Consider the following 21,455-nt stretch of genomic DNA (forward strand, 5'->3'; position numbering starts at 1 on the left):
TAAATCAGTGGTCACATAATGGGGTCCTTGTTTCCTCAATGAGGCAACAATTTTACAAAGTAGTCATGTTGCATCTCCATCCACTTTGTGTGTATGAAACTTCTTACGTGAGAAGAGCGTCTCTGCAATATTGTACGTATGTTCACATACTGAAGTAGGTATAATCCATAATTGGCTATGTATTAAAAGAGAAACCATATTAATATACTGCACAGGTGATGCAATGATATGTCTAAACATTGCATTAATCAGTATGAGTGTGGATGTCTCAGTCTTCATTGGGAGAGTTGGGAGGTTCATTATTAAACTTGTGTTTTCTTATATAATAATATACCCCCAGCTTACACGTATTCTTCTAATGATTTAATTATAGCAATGAGGAGTATCACAGTTTAACCACTACGACTCTAAATTCTTTTTGGCAACCAGTTTTGTAGGTAATAATGATTTTCATTAATATGCTGTGTAAAATGAATATTCATATATTTTTTTTCTACTGCCAATGGGTATTTCAAAACGGCTACTGTGCTGGAGCTATGGTTTTGCATTTAACTGCTTAAAACTAGAACTTATTATTACATAGTAGATTGGGTTTTTCAAAAATGACACATACAATCATACAGTATATTCAAAGAACAGACTATTTATTTGCTCTTTTAGTTTATTATATGTTCTGAGAACTACACAATATTTTCTAAAGCAACATAAAACATTCACAATCCATTGTTCAAAATTGCAAGTAAAATAGGGTTCGACCAAGGAGCTTGGGCCAGATATAATGCCTTTGGAAAGTCATTAGTTGGGCAGCACTGCTATACATAGTGAGTTTAATCATGTAGATAATATTTCAGTATCAATAACAAATGATATTATTTGATAGGTTATTAACAATATGTAGGCATATAGGAATAAATACTGTAGCATATTGGAATAAAGTATATAGGAATAAATACTGTAGCATATTGGAATAAAGCATATAGGAATAAATACTGTAGCATATTGGAATAAAGCATGTAGGAATAAATAAAGAGATTCAAGCTTATTCCTCTTCTTTTTAAATGTTTTTGGCAGTACTGTGTCCACTTGGGAGCATCCACTTTGGAATTGCAGCTGTAAAGCCCCATGGCACTAGGAAGGGAGCACTCACATCAGTCTCACCAAGAGTAGTGATGAGAGTATTGCACTCATTATCCAGGACATAGAAACACCTGCAACAAAGCACCATAAAGTGTTTATTTATTGCGTTTATATAACCTACACTTATTACGCTGAGAATATTTCAGTCATTCATGACAGTCCGGTGCCCCAGTGCATCTTACAGTCTATATTCCCTATAACATGGACACACATGTGATAACAATAGGGTTCTTTTTTCGTTAGAGACCAAATAACCTAACAGAATGTTTTTGAAGTATGGGAGGAAACCCACTCAAATGCAGAGACAAGATACAAACTCCACACAGATAGTGCCTTGGTCAGGAAATGAACTCACAACCTCAGGGCTGTAAAGCAGTAATGCTAATCACTACAAAAATGTGCTGCCCAAATAATGTCCCTTTTATACAAATTTTACAATTCTCTCTAGTGAGGTTTTTGCCATTTTATATTAATGATATTCTATTTAAAGTAAACCTTTATTACCAGGTTTTTATATTAAGTAACTTTAATGAAGTTTTCTTTGTCTTGCCTGGCATATTTTCTAGCCAGTGTTTATTAAAAAGAACCCTATGAAGCTCCACAGTAAGGTTTTCCCCAGAAACCCTTGTTTTTACTGTATTATGTATATGTCTTGCTATAAATTTGAATGACTTTTGTCTTTCCTGCCACGTCAGCTATGTAGCCTGATGGAAATATCTCTTCTATTCTTTTCCTCTCTTAAAAGGGCAGTGTGCATGAAACGAATAGAGAGGAGTTAGAGCACAAATGAGGATATGCCATTTTGGACCGCCCACAGAAATGGTGCCTATAGCTTTTGGATCTTTTATAAAGACTAATGTCCAATATCTCCCCAATGTAGTGTATTGCATATACAACATGATTTATTAAAATATTTAATGCTTCACAATTTACTTACAGTTAGCAGAGTCATACGTAAATCTCTCATCTGTAAAACAGAAAAACATGTGAGAATTGATCTAAATATTAATAATTACTGAGAAAAGGAAGAGTTGTCTCAAAGTTGCGCACTTTTTAAAACATCACTTTCAAAGTATATAATTAAATACAAATTGTGCAATATTAGCAAAATATTGTTTAAAACCAATAAACACAAATAATTGTGCAGATAGTGTGCAACTAGAAAACAAATGTGAAAAGAAACCTGCTGTGTCCTTGTCAATGCTTTCCTTCCCATTTATTTTGAATGTATGTGTTACTTGATATTTTAGTTGTATTGTTAGTATTAGTCTTTAATTACATTCAGTTAGTATAAGTCTTCAATAATAAATCTGCATGTAAATAAGTATTGGATTCCTATTTATTTGCCCTTAAGCTGGATTGAGAGGTAGATGCAAATGCCGCCGCCAATGCGTCTTTGCACACAAAGGCTGTGTGCCAATATGCAAAAGCCACAGGCGGCATCTTGTGTAAAATGATGCCCATTGCTGACTTCTTTGATCCGCTGGCTTCGTCTGAAGATGCAGCATTGGATCAACATCACGACCATCGGTTGCAGCATTGGACATCTGTTTACGCAGGATGTTCAGTGAAACTACGCTTCCATGGCCAATGAAACGGCGTCTAAGGATGCAGCCACTGGCTTAGGCACACCCCTAAAATGGAGATGACATGCCTTCAATTTGAGGAATGCTCACCATCTCTTCACCCAAGTGATTGGAGCATGTCAATCATGTTTCGGGATCCAGGGCACTGCGACTAATTTGCAGTACCATTGCAGCACATGCGCACTGCACACCTGGTGCATGCGCAGTCCCAAAATTATTGGTTGTTTGTATCTGAATCGGGACTGCATGCAGGCGTGAATCAGGTCCTTAGAAGCTGAGTGTTCTTTTTTTCTGGAACAATGACCACCATTCTACTGTCACACACATAGACTGTTTTGGGACAACCCCACTGCATGCAAAGTGCATTGGGCAACCAATCTACATAGTAAGTATCAGCCCTTCCACCATGCTTTCATTCCTGCTTTCACCCATGCATCCATAAGACTTCACTGATTTGTATTTTTTGCTGATGAAAACTTTTCCATTGTCAATATACAGATCTGTCCTCACTTACTGGTTGTCCATACGCCATGCAGCGTGAGACGCCTATCATGACTGGAATGCTCCAAAAAGAAAAGCTCACCTTATTTTTCTTTATATTTTGCATCTTAGTCACATCGCAGATGCAACATAAAGTTACTCACTGTTTACTAGAGACTCTAGGCTGTGACTTTAAATACACAGGAGTGGGTTTTCACACATACAGCCGCAGATGAAGCACAACGTAACTCAGCATGAAATAAAAGCTACGGCCGCTCGCATTGGAGCCTTTTTTTTACAAAGACTCAGCTGAGAGGGCTATCTAGTACAACTGAACCAACAGTAAAAAAAAAATCATCTGTATGTCTCTAGCAGGATAATATTTGAGATAACTATTACCCCTTTTACACCAGAGCAAAAACCTGGGTTTTTGCTGGGTCTACCCGGGTTGCAGATCAGTGTAAAAGGGTCCCTGAAAAATAACCCGGGTCAAATGACTTAGCAATCAAACCCAGGTAGCTACCAGGGTTGGACCCAGGATGGACTCGGGTAATGGTGCAGTGTAAATGGCGTGAACCAGGTTATCCAACCTGGGTCATGCCTAAAATGAGCTGATTGGTGGTTGTGGAGAAGTCACCTCCTACTTTTTATGACCTCACAGGTTTAGCAGGGCAGACCTGGGTTCAGTGTGAACAGGGCTGACCTGGGATAACCCAGATCGAATGTGCAGTGTAAATGGGGTCTGACCTGGGTTGGAACCATGCCCAAAAACCCAGGTCAGACCCGGGTTTTTGGTGGAAAAGAGGTATAAGAGGTGTTTTGTATCAACACATGCACTAAACAAGGTAAAACAAGGACTAGATTAGCTGAAATGCACAAAAAGGTCACACATGTTTTATCAGGCAAATTACCAACAGGGATTTGAAGCTTTACTTTATCACCACCCTCCTATACTGTGACCATTAGAACAATTACTGTATGTGAGTGCAGTGTAAATATTGGGAATATGTTCTCGCATCACTATAATGAATACTTCCCCCAACGGGGGTATTTAACTTATTAATGTTACATTTTATTTAGTATATGTTCTTATTTTGTATGCATAGGCAACTGCACCTGGTAATTTTGTTATTTTAAATTTAAATATGGCATCACAAATATAGCTATATTGGGTTCTTATCATGTTTTGGATTATAATGCAGTATGTCGCTAGATAGTAAATGCATAGGTGGACAATGTCATACTGAAACATTTATTTATCAACATTAAATAAATGATTCATGAATAATGAAGTCTTTCAGCATTACAGTGGTTTTGTCTATTATTATATTTCAAATGGCACAAAAGGACATCCACTTGACTGTGATTGTACTTTTAAATATGTAGAGATGATAAAACGGTATTACAAATAATTGTAGCCATGGTACAGGTGAGTGAGTGAGGGATAGAGTGAGAGATAGATGGCACGATGTAGGTGGGGAGAGAGTAGTTTGAAAGATTTGCCTTGGTTGCCAAAGCACAGTGTCCTATCATTACTGTAAGGGAGCTACAGAAAATATATATTGTATAACTTATTCACTCAAAAGATTATGTAGCACTTGGCCATGGAGCAATGTAACAACTAAAGAGAAAAAATATCTTATCTCTATAATTGTAACATTTGAAAGGTATACCCTTGTTGTCCAATCACTTACCTGCAGTTAAGGATATGCTAACTGTAGCTGTGTCTTCCCGTGAAGCTTTTACTGCGCTTTTCTTGCTGCAGTTCTGTAAGACGTAGAAAATGATTATTTATAATAAGTAATGCATTTTTTAAGTAATTTTTTCTAAATAAAATGGAAACCTGTTTCAGAGCGCAGTTCTGGGTGTTTTGGTTCTATGTATATTTTGCTATAGGTATGCAGATATGAATATCACTATAAACATATTGACACACACAAAGTTCTGAGAGATTTCACATTTTCTGTATTCACCATCCTTGTCATTCTTCATACTCTACATGAGTCAGAAGACATGAAGGGGTAAGGTAGATCCCTTAGCCCTCCAGCCTTGTTACCTGATTAATCTACTAGCTCATGCTCATAGATTGGTTCATATAATGAGCATAAAAGGGGGGTGAGTGTCCAGTAAGAACTACTTGACTATGTGAAAGTCTATGTGCAAACTGTTTACCTATTTCTGTTGAACAGTGCATGGGTTTACATACTGATTTGAATAATGGACAATGCAATGAAATAGCTGTAATAATACAAATGTATTTGTAGTACTATATGTGCAAAATTAATATTTATTTCCTGAGGCAAGTTATTAAAAAAACTTTAAGATAATATTTATGTCTTTACCAGGGTTTAGAAGTGACCAACATCATTATTTCATAATATAATAAAGGGTTTATTATATAAATAAAGATTAGATAATTAGACTTGTGCACCCTGAGGTGCCATGTAATATGACATTTTGATGTCCTGTTGGGTCATTTCATACTTAAAGGGCTGAAAACCATACTGTTTCTGGGCTCCATTAAGATGATAACAGCACATGCATGCAGTTATTTACTGTCATCATTGATACCCTGTCTATTAAATAGACAAGAGTATGCCCATATCAGTGACCTATTTAGTATATATAAATATACAGTATCCAAGAACAGTGGAGAGCATAATGTACCTATAATGAGCTTATCAGGTACAAGTATGTGCGGGGAAAATCAACTGAGATTGATGACCCTTTTTCAGACTATTTGGGTTATGTGTACCCCCAACATTTGCAAAGCAATACAGTTTTAATGCATATAATTGGTATTAGAAAAAATGTTTAGGCACTGCTATGTATAAAAGCAAAAATGTGCTATAGACTAGATAAAAAAAATACCCATTAACAGAATGAATAGTACTGGACATACACTGTATTTCTCACATGGTACAATTAAAGAAAAATGTTAAATTAATAATAAAACTATAGTCCACATATGCTTTATTATACTGGGATACATCAACTAAAAATGTTCATATTATTATCAGTGTCCTCCTGTGCTGCATGGGGCTAGTGAGCCCTAGGATACTGCTTTCCTGGTGTGTCTAACTACTATATCACCTGGCTGTACAGCTCCACCATTACACACACTTTATCAAGTATAGAAAAATATACTGTAATGGTGCCCAGACAATTATATTTCATCCCTAAGGAGGCTGTAAAAGCAATGTATTCAGTGAATTTTAAAGTGTATTTAAAAGACTACCTTATTAAAAATTGATATCCTAGCTTGCATTGCTATTGTGCTGATTAAAGTCAGAGATGCTTTGTTAGGGCCTTGCTTTGCCTTTTGTGGATCAACACAAACGTATATGGGCAGATTCTGAGTAAGACGCAGTTGCATCCATGTCTGCGTCTTTTGCTGGTCGCCTCTCTGCGACTTTATGCAAATCGTGTTACATGGGTCCTCATGTGCAAGGACTGAGACGCCCACTGACAGCGTCCTTTCATGCTGAAATACCACATGGTGCGTCTTTAGACCCTCCGTCGGTTGCACCATGAAAACTTGCACTAGCCCTATCATGGCAGGTGCAGTATCTCCGTCCGAGTATGGCCTCTTGTGTGAGCGGTTGAACCTCTGTAAACAACTGCTATCAAGAACATGCCAGCGCCACTCCCGTGCTGCCCATAACACGCCAATAAGATGGACCATCATTACAACACTTCCCTATCACGGCCCAGGGATGCCCACTACATTTTCAGCACATTTCCGAGACTGCGCATCTCCCATGTGCCACAACTCTGACTCTGTGCGCACGTTATCTGGATGCATGCACAGTGCGACTATGAAAACACCAATAATCTAATGTGTTCATATTGTACAATTAGGACTAAGCCATTTTTAGGACATAGAAAATCTATCATACCCATGGTAGTACTTACAATTACACAATTCTTTACACAGACTTTAACATCAGCAGAGAGCTGGACAGCACTAGAGCCAGAAATCTGGAAGACTTTCATTGCGAACCGTGATTCAGAACCATTTCCATTATACAGCACACTCATTAGGTCAGCCGTTATACCGGTACTTGGGCACCTTCACACATAAATCAAAAATATATAGTCAGAGGAGTCTACTATCTAGTTAGTCAAATAATGCACCTAATCTTCTAAATAAACCACGTGTTTGATTCTATAGAAATATTTAAAGTAGATAGATAGATAGAGTTATAGATATACAGATGATAGATTTATAAATAGATGAGAGAGAGATTTATAGATAGTTTTATGGAGAGAGAGTGACAGACAGATGATAGCTAGATAGATGATTTAGATAGATAGATACATAGATAGATGAGAGAGAGATTTATAAATAGATTTATAGAAAGAGATACAGTATAGATAGATACATGATTTATACAGATAGACAGACAGAGATAATGGTGGCATTATGCACAGTCTGACATAACATTTTCTACTGTGCTGCAAATGTAAAATATATGACTCAGTTTGGGGATGTATATTTCTGAATTAATAAAATATTTCCTTTAATAACTTTTCAACTTTCCTGTTGTCTATGCAAAGTAATGAGAATGAAACATACAACTTGCACTGACTAATATTAAAATATGGGTAAGATGATTTTATTAATTTGTACTAAGAAAAAGAAAAATTCTGGTGCCATGGAAAAATAGCTTGTGGATCTCAGTGTGCAATTCTAGGAACCCAAAAGAAATATGTTATGTCACTTAGGAGTCTTTAATATGGCAGCATTGGCGTCACAACAGGGGATGGGAGCAAGGGGGCAACCCCGCCCCCCCTCCCTCCAAATGTTTGAAAGGCATAGCCACCGCAGATGGTAAGGGGCTGTGCTTTATAGCAATAGGCTGCACCGCCCCTGCACTGTATGGAGGAGGTGCAATGTGAGGTCTTTTAGTTAAAAGACCTCACATTACACCTCCTTCTCTATGCAGTACAGGGGCGGTACAGTTCAGTCCCTGCGCACCCAGCAACAGGTGAGAGGGCAGGAGGAGAGAGAAGGGGCATGACACTTGGGCATCAGAACGATTTTATGTTGCACCCCCACTGTACTGTATGGCAGTAATATCTGATTAAAGACAATAGCGGAATAAGGTATGAAATGTACCTATTCCTGGGACACTGTTGGATTATTTAATTATAGGGACAATATTCAGGTGATGGGTGCTCATAAGGGCAAATGAGTGTTGGGACCATAAGAGACCTAACTAGATATCCAGGAAAATATGCAAATAATATATTAATGGCCTCTTCAACCTTTCTAAACACCAAAGTCTCGAATAATTAAGTAGTTTGTCTGCAAACAATAGCACACATGCTGACGCAAGACAGTATTATGGTAGGAAACCTATATTCATTTATCTTTTTTCTACAAGATACAAATTATTTTGGAACAAAATATCTGCACTGGAGCAATGTAATTAATTATTTTTTAAATGAATAGCAAAAACATATTACATTAATATCATTAATTATAATTAATAATATAGTAAATAGAGTTTGTTTTTTTACCATTAATTATAAATTAAATTGTGGCATAACTTTGAAACAAAATATTTTTATTATTCAAGTATTTAACAAACAGTGTACATCCCAAAATTTACAATCTAACAAAAAGTACTGATAATTTATTAAAGTTTCCATAGTTATTCTTTTGTTCACTTTTGAACATTTAGTGTAGAAATTGGAATTTAGTGGACAGAGGGCCTTATTCAGCATGGAACACAACTGCTATTGCAGCTGCGCAAACGCACGCAATAAAGCAGCGAATATATGCTAATGTCTGCCACCGCTCAGCCAGCCTAGAGACCCCCACTGCTGCTTTCTCACATCCATAATACCTCGCAGTCCTGCATATACACTGGTAACATTGAAGCACATCGACCCGTCACGCACAATTACAGCAGGTCTGACTTATCTCAGAAATTGTAAGTCTTATCGCACGCAGTGAGTACTCAAGCTGTGTATGCAATCGCAGTGGCTAATTTATGCTCACCCCTGCAACAGTGTTCAAATGGACAGGCCTGCGTTTCTTCAACCTCTCCCTCATCTCACCCCCAAATGCTCACTGCCTGTCACTCACTCTGTGATGGATTCCTCTCTGCGTCCATAATTACAGTGCAATTGCCGCGCACGTGCAGTGCGCTGCATACACATGCGCAGTACGCAACAATCTGTCAATCTGCATACGCAGCTGCAATTGCAATCCATGCTGAACCAGGCCCAGAGTTATCATGAGGTAAAAATTACTTATTGGGTAGAATGGCAATGGATGGAGCTGTTGAGATACTTACCCATTATCAAGCAGAGAATATGATGGGCCAGATTGTCCGTCAGAAGCCTTAATGTCAATCACTTGAAGTGAAAAAGTGTCAACATTTAGCTCTGGTATAATCACTGAAATGTAAATAGTGTCTTCCACATACAGTATGTCATCAGCAGTGAGCGGTGTAGTAAATGAACTATCTATATAAGCTATCATATTCACTGAGGTAGTAAAATTTGTGCCAGGGACCGGTATCACTACGGTTCTGAAAAATAAAGATACAGTATTACAATGTAAATGTAAATATCCCTGAGGAAAGGTCGCATTTAAAATGCCCTAAAATGTAGGAATCATTTTGGAGTTTCTGTGTATTTCATAGTGCCGTGAGTGCTGCCCAATTGCTTTACAGGCTGCGTTTCAGCTATAGCTGTTAATTGGGAGGGCACTCGGTCAAGCAAAAGTTATAAACCACAGATAGATAAATAGATAGACACTGTAGATAGATAGTCTATTATTAAAATGATACTGGAAATACATATCACCTGGATTCAAGGCAGCCTGCTGTTTACCTTCTATATTGTGTATGTAACAAAATATATATATATATATATACTGTGTGTGTGTGTGTGTGTGTGTGTGTGTGTATATATATATATATATATATATATATAACATAACTTTCTCTGAAGAATGTTTTGCCCAGCTCTTCAAATATATATATATATATATATATATATATATATATATATATATATATATCATTTATTTATTTTTTTTCTTATCTTGACAGGGACAATATGGTGCTTTACTAAATATTTTATATTTATTTGGTGCTAAGTCTAATTTTTTTGTGGTTTCCTTAGAGATATAGAGGCCCATTTATCAACAAGTTTTATCATACGTAATGAGTTTTAAAACTTGTTGTGCATGATAATGGTGCTTCAGCCAATCAGCTCCTAACTGACATCTGTTTGAAAAATTGGAGCTGATTGGCTTGAGCAACATTTATCAAACACAGTGTTATGTCTAGATATTGTTTTTGACCAGAATAGAGTAAATGGAACCAGGAACACCATCTTCAAAGTAAATTCTTATATAATATTCTCCATTAAATTTCATATTATTCTAGGTCTATATAAATAAATGATTGTAAGTAATAAAATTAATAAAAATGTATATCTTGACTTTTGAGGTTGTAATAAATAATTTTGGTCCCTAATCAGATATCTGCTGTACACTGACCCACCTGTTCCTGTAGTATGTATTTGTGTATAACTTTGCAGTACAAGTAAGGATACTACAGTATGTTCAGTTTGTCATTAATAACATGTTACAGAATAATTAATGATATATACCCAATTACTGGATGTATTGTGATGTTAAACTGAACTTTAATATTCAATGGGTAACTGCAGGAAAAGTTCATAATGACATCACTTTTGATTTCGATTTCGGTCTTTGCTGCAAAGATATACAAGGCATTGTAGTACGTAACATCGGTTGCAGTTATCTGTAAAGAGGAAAGAAGAAAACACTGGATGTTGATAAAGTTGGTCAAAATGCTCCATACGTGGCAGCTAAATCAAAATATTAATCATCTAATGTCTGCCCCATCTCCTACTTGCATATGCAGTGGGAGCCAGGGAGCGGCACCACTCCAACAGCTCTCTCTGCCAGAGAGACCCTAGCTAGAGAAGAGGAGGACACGCCAGGAATGGGTAAGTACTGTATGCAGCTGCGAGATGGAAGGGGCAGGATAGAGTGGGACAGAGCAGTGGGCAGAGAGTCGATTGGTGTGTAACAGAACGAAGCCAAGGGTGGAATGGTGCAAACCTGCGGGCAAAGAGGAGATGGGGTGAGGCAGATTGGGGGCGGGGTGATGGAGCAAGGCAGTGGACTGAGGGCGCAGAGCGGAGCAGAGTGGGGGTGGAATGGGGTGAAGCAGAAGGTAGACTGAAGTGACACGGTATATACCAGATCCCTTTACTAGTTGATCATAACCATACAGTCTGGGGAACTGCATTTTTGAAACCTTATTCCAAACTTTTATATTTATCTGATAAAGCAATGTCTTAATGTTTATAACAGTAACATTTTGGAAATAGTGTCTGATGATATTTTGATACAATAAAAGTAGAATTAAAACAATGGAGGCATTCACCTACAATTATTGCAAGTTTATTGACTTATCCATATCACAGATTTTTTTTACCTAAATTGAATTTTTTTTATATTTATTAAATGCACTTATTTACTTACTATAAGAGTATCTGTCTCCTACACACTATTGAAGCAGTCATTTTGTGGGCTAGACTATGTTATGGGCTGGACTAATATAAATTAGAATGCAGCTTGTCAGTTCCGTAGGAACCTGGGCTATATGCACATTAATCATGTTCCATCAATATATGGTCATGAAGTTTTATTTAGCCCAGTGCTACTGGTACATAGGAAATTGCATCATTACAAATATTAGTACAATCTATAAAATGCATTTGTCACCTTCACATACACAAGGTGCCCAGTAACTAATTGTAATGCGTATAAAAAGCTTTAGTAATGTAGATTAGATCATATTTGTTTATGTTACTCCCTAATTAATAGCCAGGGTGTGTGGCTTGGACTTACATTTACAGTGTTACCACAGCCATTATTAGTCAAAGCATTGTGAAACGTCATGTGAGCAGTGTCATTCACTATCTCCCTTAGGGCCACACATGATGAATCTTTCAGTGTTATAGTGGAGGTTTCATAAAGATTTTTTTCCAACCAACACTTTGAGACGAACACATTCATTTTTCCGCCATCACAGGTAATGGTTGGAGATGGGTAATCCCCTGAAAAAACAAAAACAAAAGTGGACTAAACATTACTAAATATGTCCATACATTCATAATGTTTGAAGACATGCAAAGCCTTTTGCAGTTTCCATGTGTCACTCCAAAATAAATGACAATGATATTAAAGCTCATTCTTAACATTATGGAAATAACCTATGAAACCAGAAAACGGGATCAAGGTAGACAGTACCCAGCATAGCAGCACTCAGCAATCTAGGGATGCAGAGAAAAAGCATTGATGCTCATGAGGTGTATCATTTTAAGGCTGCATAAATCATTGTAGCTAATTGAATGCTAAATATATGGTCAGGATGAGATGTTTTTTAACTTGTGTGGTTGAATTATCTGCTGTGTCACTGTACTGTAGGTATTACTTTGCCTTCCTCTGAATCAACACCTCTATTGGAAGATCATCTGATGGGACTGTATCTTTTACTACCTCACCAACCATGCTACTTTGTATGTAAGGTACAGTATATGGTAGCTGTAACTAATACTCCTTTCACACTGCCAGCAATAACCCGGGTTATTTCACAAGAACGCACAACAACCCGGGATACTGCTCAGTGTGACAGGGCCCACAGTATAGGAAGAGCCAGCACTTGAAGATGATCTCATCTCCAAGTGCCAGCTCGGTACGTAACGGTGGTGACGTAATTGACCTGGTAATAAGCAGGGTCGGGCCGCCAGTCTGAAAGGGGTCTCAGTACAAAATCCCGGGTTCGACCCGGGTTTGCAGCGTGAAAGGAGTGTTAGGGAAGTTATTGGCAATGGAAAACTATGCCCTGCCTGTTGAAGAAATTTCATTTTCTCACCTATTGCTTTAGGGCAGAATACTGTAATTTCTAAATAAAATAGCTTTTTATGCATACAGTATACATGTTTTATGTGCAAGGATGCCCAGGGAATGCAGACAAAGATGTAAGAACTTGCCACCGAATAATCTTTCTACAAGTAATGGTTAGGAATGAACCGGCAAAACTCATTCATATCCTTCTCTAGTTTCTATAATGAGTGTGATTAAATTATGTGAAAAACCTAGTTGTCAAACTATCTCAAAAAGGATGGGATTTATCAAGCATCGTATTTTAAATGTGATACATCCCACCACGTACCGCATGCATAGCTGTGTTTATTAACGCCATATACATGTACAGGTTTATGACCTGAGAGTCCTACTGAGCATGTGCAGCCGTTAGTTAGTGCATGCATGAGCCACGGGGGATCCTGGGAGGGTTCTTCCTGGATCGCTTTCAGGGAATACTGCGAAAAGAAGCCCATAGGTTTCTATTAGGCAGTGCTATATATTAATGGCACTGCCTATCTGGTACAAGCTCTGGAAAGTTTCGCTTTCCAAAGCTTGATACATATGGGGAATGCATCAAACCTCAGAAAATGGCAGTTTTCAGAGGTTTGACTGCATTTCAGTGTTATTACCGTAAATCTCATGGGTGGGATTTGCTGTATAGGTATATTGTTTAAAATTCTACAATTCCTATTGGCAAATACAGTGACATATGTGATCATAAAGAGAATTATCGCTCGTTCGTATTCAGATTCAGATATAATCAAAATTTGACATTTTAAACACAGACTCATCAGAGGTGTATCTAGGGGTCTGAGCACCCCTGGCAAAGTATGGGACTGGTGCCCCCCCATTGGCAGTTAGTAAACGGACACCATGGTGGATGTACGAGCATCACTCTCCCCCTTCTCCCCTCCCTTGTCGTCTGGTGCTGATTCTTCTGACTGAGAGATCAGCAGCAGCAAAGACTTTTGATAGACAGAAATGGCCGCAGGTGGCATTGCCCGCTGGTGCCCCCCCACTTGCCGGCGCCCCTGGCGAGTGCCACCTTGGCCAATAAGAAGAAACAGACATCAGCAATACATGTTACAGTAGATTTCAAATTAGTTTGCCACAGTTCAGTAGTGAATGTGGGAAATAAGTAACTATAGGACTGGCTCTACATTGTCTAAATGCATGAGCACATTTAAATATGTAAATGTTATGAAATAACATATCTTGATTTTGTGCACAATTGTTCATATACTGTAATAATAAACTCAAAACCTAAAAATAGTAGGATAAAGAGATTTTTTTAAACATGCATTTAAAAAAAAACAACCAAAAAACATGTGAATAATATTGTGCTTGGTCTAGACATTCCCTGTGTCTTCTGCAGCCAATGTTCAATGCTACTCCCAGGGTGTTCCATTGTGAAATTCAAGTGCTGTTTAAACAGTCTGTGGTGCTGTGCATACAATAGTTCAATTCTTTTAAGGTGACCTGCCCAGGAATGTTATATGGTCCATGGGGTAGATGAATCAAGTCTTCTAAGTAAAGAAGAAGTAGGCAAGAGGAGATATTGCCACCAGCAACCAATCAGCTTCAAGGTAGCATTAACAAATACATTCTATAAAATGATAGGTAGGAGCTGATTGGGTGCTATGTGTAACTTTTCCACTCTTTAGAAGACTTGATTCATCTACCTGGTATGCAATCGGGAAGCCGACTGCCTAAATACCGGCAGCCGGCTTCCCAACTGTCATATCCCGGCAAGGGTGAAATGCCGGGCGTCTAGATGTAGACGCTCGCATTTCCCCGATGCCGGGAGACCGGCGCCCGGCATCCCGATCGTAGTGATGCCGGGCGCCACGAGCGGACAGCCACGGGGGGGAGGGTTAGGTTTAGGGCTCCCTGGGGGGACTTAGGGTTAGGCACCCCCCCGGGAGGGTTAGGGTTAGGCTATGGGGAGGGAGGGTTAGGGTTAGGCACCCCCGGGGGGGACTTAGGGTTAGGCACCCCCTTGGGGGACTTAGGTTTAGGCAGCAGGGAAGGGGGTGGTTAGGGTTAGGCACTTAGAGGGGGGATTAGGGTTACGCACCCTTAAGGAGGGTTAGGGTTAGGGGGGTTAGGTTAGTAGATACTCACCTATCCACGATTGGGATTTCCAGCGCTGTTGGGCTTCCGCTGCTCGGAACTCTGCTGATGTCGGGCTGCCGCTGACGGGAATCGAACCGCCGGCCATTCGGCCGGCTGTACTTCATACCGATTCCATCTACCTACCTACCATGGTGTCTTAAATTATACAAATGCTATTTCTCGGTGTTGTTTTCCTCATTACCAGTAGTAATGTGCGGTCCGCACATTACACCTCCTCCTCCATGCAGTACAGGGGCCGTGCAGCCTATTGCTATAAAGCAGAGCTCATACACAGTTAAGAATTCACTTTTATTTCACTACTTTGTTGTCTTTCTCTATACAGAAAACAAGTTAGACAAGCACGTTTTAACCTTAATATTTATTATACTATATAATGTTTTCCATTCATCACATTTTTTTTTATTTTTTACTCAGCAATTAGGGCATTAGAAGATTTACAATAATATATTTTAATAAATGAAATAAAATGTACATTTTAAGGTTGAAACTTGTAGCCCATTGAGAACATTTTGTAAAGAATTCCTCACTCAAGATATACTCTTGTATTAGAATATGTCTTTCTCCCCTTTTTAGAGAAAAAGGGGGTGCACCTCTCAATCAGTCTGTATATAAATTTGACTCAAACTGGCAACTCCACCAGCAGGATCTGCTACCTGCTAAAATAGAAAATCTAGAAAAATATATAGATGGAGTGCTTCTTTGAGAAACCACACAAATGTCTATATGTTTGTAAATGTTTCTTCTGAAGAAACCTGGACTCCAATACCTGGAGAAATGCTTAAAGGATGGAGAGACTTCTCTGATAGCTCCTATCACTAATCTATTCCCGCTGAATCATTGCCAACCACATTGCTGAGCCGAGCTGGGAAGTTCATCGAAGGACCGGTACACTGCCAGCACACAGGCACAGTGGTGGTCTCATCTGGATCTCACTGTCTTACCGCACAGCCCCGGCCGTTACATTCCACCAGCATTATCCGTGTATGCACAACTACAAGGCACCCTGCCAGTGGATACAATCTAACATTGTGGAAATATTACATGCTGGCATGTACAAACTGTATTAATCGGAGATACATTCACAGGCATGTACAATTATATTTGGCAGTAGAGAGGACTTTTCAATATATGGGTGTGCTATGCCCAAATAGGAATTGGCATAAGAAAGTGGATAATCATTCATTCCCATTTAGTGCATGAACCAGAATAAACTCTTTTTGGCAAATCTTTATAGGTCCTAGAATATATATATAATTTTACAGATTTATCTATTTTTCTATGTAGAGAAGGATTGATGTGAATTTTTGATTATCTTATATAGCTTGAGCAATCATTGCACTGAATTTTAATATAAATTGTATCTTATACATATGTAATAGTGTTATTAAATCATTTCTTATAAACATTTGTGTGGTTTCTCAAACAAGTTCTCCATCTATATATTTTTCTAGATTTTCTATGCTTTTTGCCTGATATACTGTACTTACTACTAAGCATGAGCTTCAGTGGCCACAGATCTTACTGTTACGTATGGTTTGGCTATTTGGCCCAACACCATGTCTTGTAGAGTGCTATATTTATAATATAGGTTATGTGGGCTTAACATTTATACATTTGTGTGCATGTTAAATGAATTCATATATGTATGATGAAAATAACGTGGCAGTATTTTACAATTATATTTATTCCACACTGTACCTGTATTTGTGTACAAAGATAAGTTACAGTCACAATGACTGGTGGTGGTGTTGCAAGCCTCATCAGTAGCACAGGTTTCACAGGTGGATCTCTTCATAAAGTGAGCACACACTGCAGGGAGAGAAAAAAATTATGTTTCAAACATAATAAATATGTTAATTTAAAATCCTATATTCTGACAGTAATTTTATACTGCAGCCGCAGGACAGATTATCTGTATTTCTGACATTTCATTAATAGTAATTAAAAGCGCTTAAAAACAACACATCAGTTATACAGACTTAAAACCTATTCAGCATTAGAAACTTACATAGGCAGTGTTAGAAAAGAAATCTAAAAACATTTACAAGATTCTCTGGTTAGTAGGTAGATGACAAATAAGGAAATTCAAATTTGTCAGTTATATTATTTTTCAATATATTATATTATATTCTAAACTAATGTTTCTAGTTGCAAAGCCTCATGTATGTGCTGGTTTCACAAAAACACATTGTATGTGATCAACTTGGCCTACATGCCAGAATATTTGGCCAATAAAAATTCCAGATATGATGTAATCTTAACCAGAGTGCAGGTTTCAGTTGCTTCTTGTTTTATTTTATATTTGTGTAAAAATATATTTGATCCTTAATTGTAATATTATACAGTAGCTGTGATCATCTATATGTATGTAAAAGGTTGGGTATGATATCCCATTGGCTGAATAGCCGCCGGATGAAATACCGATGCCGTAAGCCTGATGATGAGAGATCCTGACAGGGGCATGTAAGTATTGTAACCATACCCCTCTCCCCCCCCTACCCCTACCTTAGTGGTGCCTAACCCTAACCTCCCTGGGGGGTGCATAACCCTAACTTCCCTCCGGTGGTGCCTAACCCTAACCCCCCCTCACTGCACCCTAAACCTAACCTTCCCCGGGGGGTACCTAACCCTAGCCTCCCTCCCCACAGATTAACCCTAACCCTTCCTGGGGGTGCCTAACCGTTAGATCCACCGGGGGTGCCTAAACCTAACCTTCCCCTCGCAGCTGATACTTACCTTGCCTCTATGTCCTTATGATTGGGTTGCCGGCCGCTGGGATTCCGGCGTTGACATCCCCAGTCATGTCGGGATTCCAGAGCCATTCTTATATCTGTGATCGGCATCCCGGCACCGGTATTTCAGCACCGGAATCCTGGTTGTTGGGATATTATAAGCATCCCGTATGTAACAGGTACTGTATTTCATATAAATTAAAGGAAAATGAATGCAAGTGCTGTCAGTAGTGCCCAGGGTTGAGAACAACCTAAAGCAGTTTCTATGGGTTGTTTATATGTTTGAATATTTTTAGTTATATTTATGTCTTATTCCAATTTACAGGACAAGATGGTGAACAGGCATTAGGAGACAGAAACTCAAGCATTCTTGGTAACCTTATTTGGTGAATGGTCAACAAAGTGTTATCAACATTATTTTACAAAAGTTTTCTGTTGAACCGAGACTAACCAATTAGTAATGGAATAGTCTTACATAATTAAATAATATAGGATAAATCTAATAAAAAAACATGTTTCTGGGAGCTTAAATATTCACTTTAGGCAATTTACATTATTTCAAGCAATTACTATTATTGAACGTGTAAAGAATAACATTAGCACTTATTTAATAATCTGTTGCAAAGAGCAATGATGGACAGTGACAGATATCAGCTATTCTTGAACTAAATGAGTTAGTTTACTTGAAGCTGATATTTGATTGGTTTGTATCAGTTACAGACACCATTCCTGGTGATACATATTTTTGTACTCTGCTGTGTTTTGTAACAGGTAAAAGTTTCATTAACATACCATTCAAATAACAAATAAGTAATCCAAGTAGAGGCATGTAGGTCTAGATACATATGGCATATACTGTGCATACTGCACATCTTTACTGTAATAAGTTACATAAATACTAACTGTAGATATGCTAGTTGCAGTGTGTTTAGTGAGTGAGTCTGAATTCACATGGCTGCTCTAATAACAGTATGTCTGGGCTATGAATAGGGGAGTTCATCTTTTCTTATATTGTCCTGTTTCATGAGTGAAAACCAAGAATGGAAATTCCACTTACCTGAGATAGACGCAGACAATAAAATTGCTAGTACTAAGAAGACCTTCATTTTCAAATCACCTAGTGGGCAGGATGAAAACAAAATATATTGAATAATAAATTAGTCACTCAGTTCCAGAAAAGCTTTAGGAATTCTAGAACCGTATTGCTTGACAAATTGACATTAATTAATGTGTGTGGAAGACTGCGAGTGGTCACAGACAAAGCAACATTTTATATTATCCACAAAAGCCCCCATAATGGTGACAAGTGATACACAGTACTTACATTAATTAATAGCGGATCTAATACATGAAATTGAAACATAGTTTAACCAACAGATTCTGGGCCTGATTCAGAGCCGGACGCTCTGACCAGAGCGCTCGCTCTGAATCAGGGCCGTCCTAGCTCAAATTGGAGCGGCCTCCTGGCTGCTCGCATAGCTGTGGGTGACCATCGGGCTTGCGATGAGACCCTTGTGGTAGGGTCTCGTCTGCCGCAAGCCCGGAGTGCTTTTGGCTCTGTACAGCGCGTACAGCGCTCGCGAGTGGGTCTGAATGACACCCTCTGTACTGTAAAATACTAGCTTCTGAATAGACACACATTTAGTAAGATGTCCAATTAAGTACATAGCGTAGAAGCTCTGCTAAGGTAACATTACATTGCAAGGAAGTCCATAGGATTTAGAATTCTTTAACTTCACACATTTTTATTATAAAGTAGAGTGGCTAGTTTTCTTGTAACTATTACAAAATGTCAAATTGATTTTTTTTTTAATTAAAACAATGTCAAACTACAAATGTTTCACTTGATTTATTAAAGGTGTATTTTTAGCTAGTTATTTCCATACATGTCTGGATGACCCTAATAGGATCGGTATGAATGACCGCCGGAGCTATGTCCAACGGTTCAAATCCTGACAGCGGAACACCGGCAGGCCTGAAAATGCCGATCGTAAGTATCGAACTATCCCTAACCCTCTCCCACCTAACCCTAATCCTCCTTTAGGGGTGCCTAACCCTAACCTCCCCCCTAGTGTCTAAATCTAACCCCCCCTGTAAGTGCCTAAACCTAACCCCTCCTTCCCCACACCCTGAACCTAAGACTCCAGGGGGGGTGCCTAACCCTAACCTCCCCCCAGGGGTGCCTAACACTAACCCCCCCTTACCCTACCCTAACCCCAACCCTCCTGGAGGGATGCCTAACCCTAAAACCCCCCGGGAGCCCTGAAACCTAACCACCCCCTCCGCGGCTCTCCATGCCCGGCGTCCGGCTTACCTTCGTTCGGTATGCTGGGCGTCGGGCTCCTGGCATAGGTCTAATGACAGGCGTCTGGATTTCCACGCCTGTCATTAGTACCCTGCCGGGATTTCACAGTCGGGAAGCCAGCAGTCAGCATTTCGACCGTTGGCATCCCGACTGCATACCCTTATGTGCACCAAGCATAGCTACCTGACAATAATTTCAAATAATCTGTGAGATTCACTCTCTCCCACATAGGGACTTCTTATTAATGTGAATATAAACTCTCACAAGCAGGGCCCTCTTCCCTCATGTGCTTCTCCATACTTATACTTTTATCTACTCCTTACTCCCCACTAGGGAACCTAACACTTGGTTGCTTACTCCCTGTTGCTTATTTGAGTATTACGATCGCCAATGCAGTCATGTATATAAATAAACCATGTCCTTGTCCTGCATTGTATTGTACTGTAAGTCACTGATTTCTTGTTCACTTATTTGTTTATGTACTTTGTAAGGTACTGCACAATACTTGCGGCATTGTATAAATAAAGAATAATATTAATAATAATATTGGGGCTGTGACACAGACATTCTTTTATAGCAACCATAGCTGACTCTTTTAGACCTTAACTGTAACTCCATAAATATACAGTTCTAGATAAAATTTGCTATACAGTAAAATATCTGTTTTAAAATCTCTCTCTCTGTATGTGTGTGTATGTATATATATATATTATTTATATAATATGAAATGGGTCTGGCACTCCAGATAATCAGGAGACATCTGCAACCAGTGCCTTTACAAGGAGTGTAAAATACAATGCAGATGTGCAGCACTCAGGTCTTAAAAGAATTCAACTTGAAGCAGTCGAATTTGATCAACACTGACCTTGGGATCATTTTTTATGATCCAGAGGACAGTGTATTAAGCACTGAAACATCGATCAAGTTTGTCGAAGTTGTATTTTTTTTAGATTGTTTGTTAATAGAGTAGTTAGCTAATGGGAAGCAAGTATATATAACTTACAAGAGTGTATACTAACCAATGGCTGCTTTTAATGCCTGGAATCCTTGACCAGCTACGTAACGCTTGATACTGTGTCCACCTGAGTCTTCAAATCAGCTAGTTCAGTTGTCAGTCTGATTTTCTCACAGTCAGTGGCTCCATATAAGAG

General features: G+C 38.7%; 1 protein-coding gene across 2 annotated transcripts; it reads right to left on the reverse strand.

The window, feature by feature from the left end:
- Positions 1-622: 622 nt before the first annotated feature.
- Positions 623-21,455, reverse strand: LOC148511532 (uromodulin-like). 2 transcript variants are annotated; one of them, XM_088442081.1, is made up of 10 exons: positions 21,324-21,455; positions 19,057-19,116; positions 16,966-17,076; positions 12,112-12,320; positions 10,839-10,993; positions 9,512-9,748; positions 7,119-7,275; positions 4,898-4,970; positions 2,075-2,104; positions 623-1,208 (listed from the first exon to the last, which is right to left on the reverse strand). In XM_088442081.1, the coding sequence occupies exons 2-10, from the start codon at positions 19,103-19,105 to the stop codon at positions 1,144-1,146; spliced, it is 1,086 nt and encodes a 361-aa protein (XP_088298207.1). In that variant the 5' UTR covers positions 19,106-19,116; positions 21,324-21,455; the 3' UTR covers positions 623-1,143. The 2 variants fall into 2 exon arrangements, with proteins under 2 accessions (XP_088298207.1, XP_088298208.1); XM_088442082.1 differs by having other exon boundaries at positions 21,308-21,455.

This window comes from Taudactylus pleione, unplaced genomic scaffold (genome assembly GCF_031769625.1).
Source record: "Taudactylus pleione unplaced genomic scaffold, aTauple2 ptg000305l, whole genome shotgun sequence".
Classification (NCBI taxonomy): domain Eukaryota; kingdom Metazoa; phylum Chordata; class Amphibia; order Anura; family Myobatrachidae; genus Taudactylus; species Taudactylus pleione.

Excerpts from the sequence above, each read along its gene's own strand:
- LOC148511532 (XM_088442081.1), bottom strand. The coding sequence starts at position 19,105 with ATGAAGGTCTTCTTAGTACTAGCAATTTTATTGTCTGCGTCTATCTCA. Across the intron at positions 7,276-9,511 it reads TATTCTCTGCTTGATAATGG|GTGCCCAAGTACCGGTATAA; the intron begins GTAAGTATCTCA and ends TTATGTGTGAAG. Across the intron at positions 2,105-4,897 it reads TAGCATATCCTTAACTGCAG|ATGAGAGATTTACGTATGAC; the intron begins GTAAGTGATTGG and ends TCTGTTTTACAG.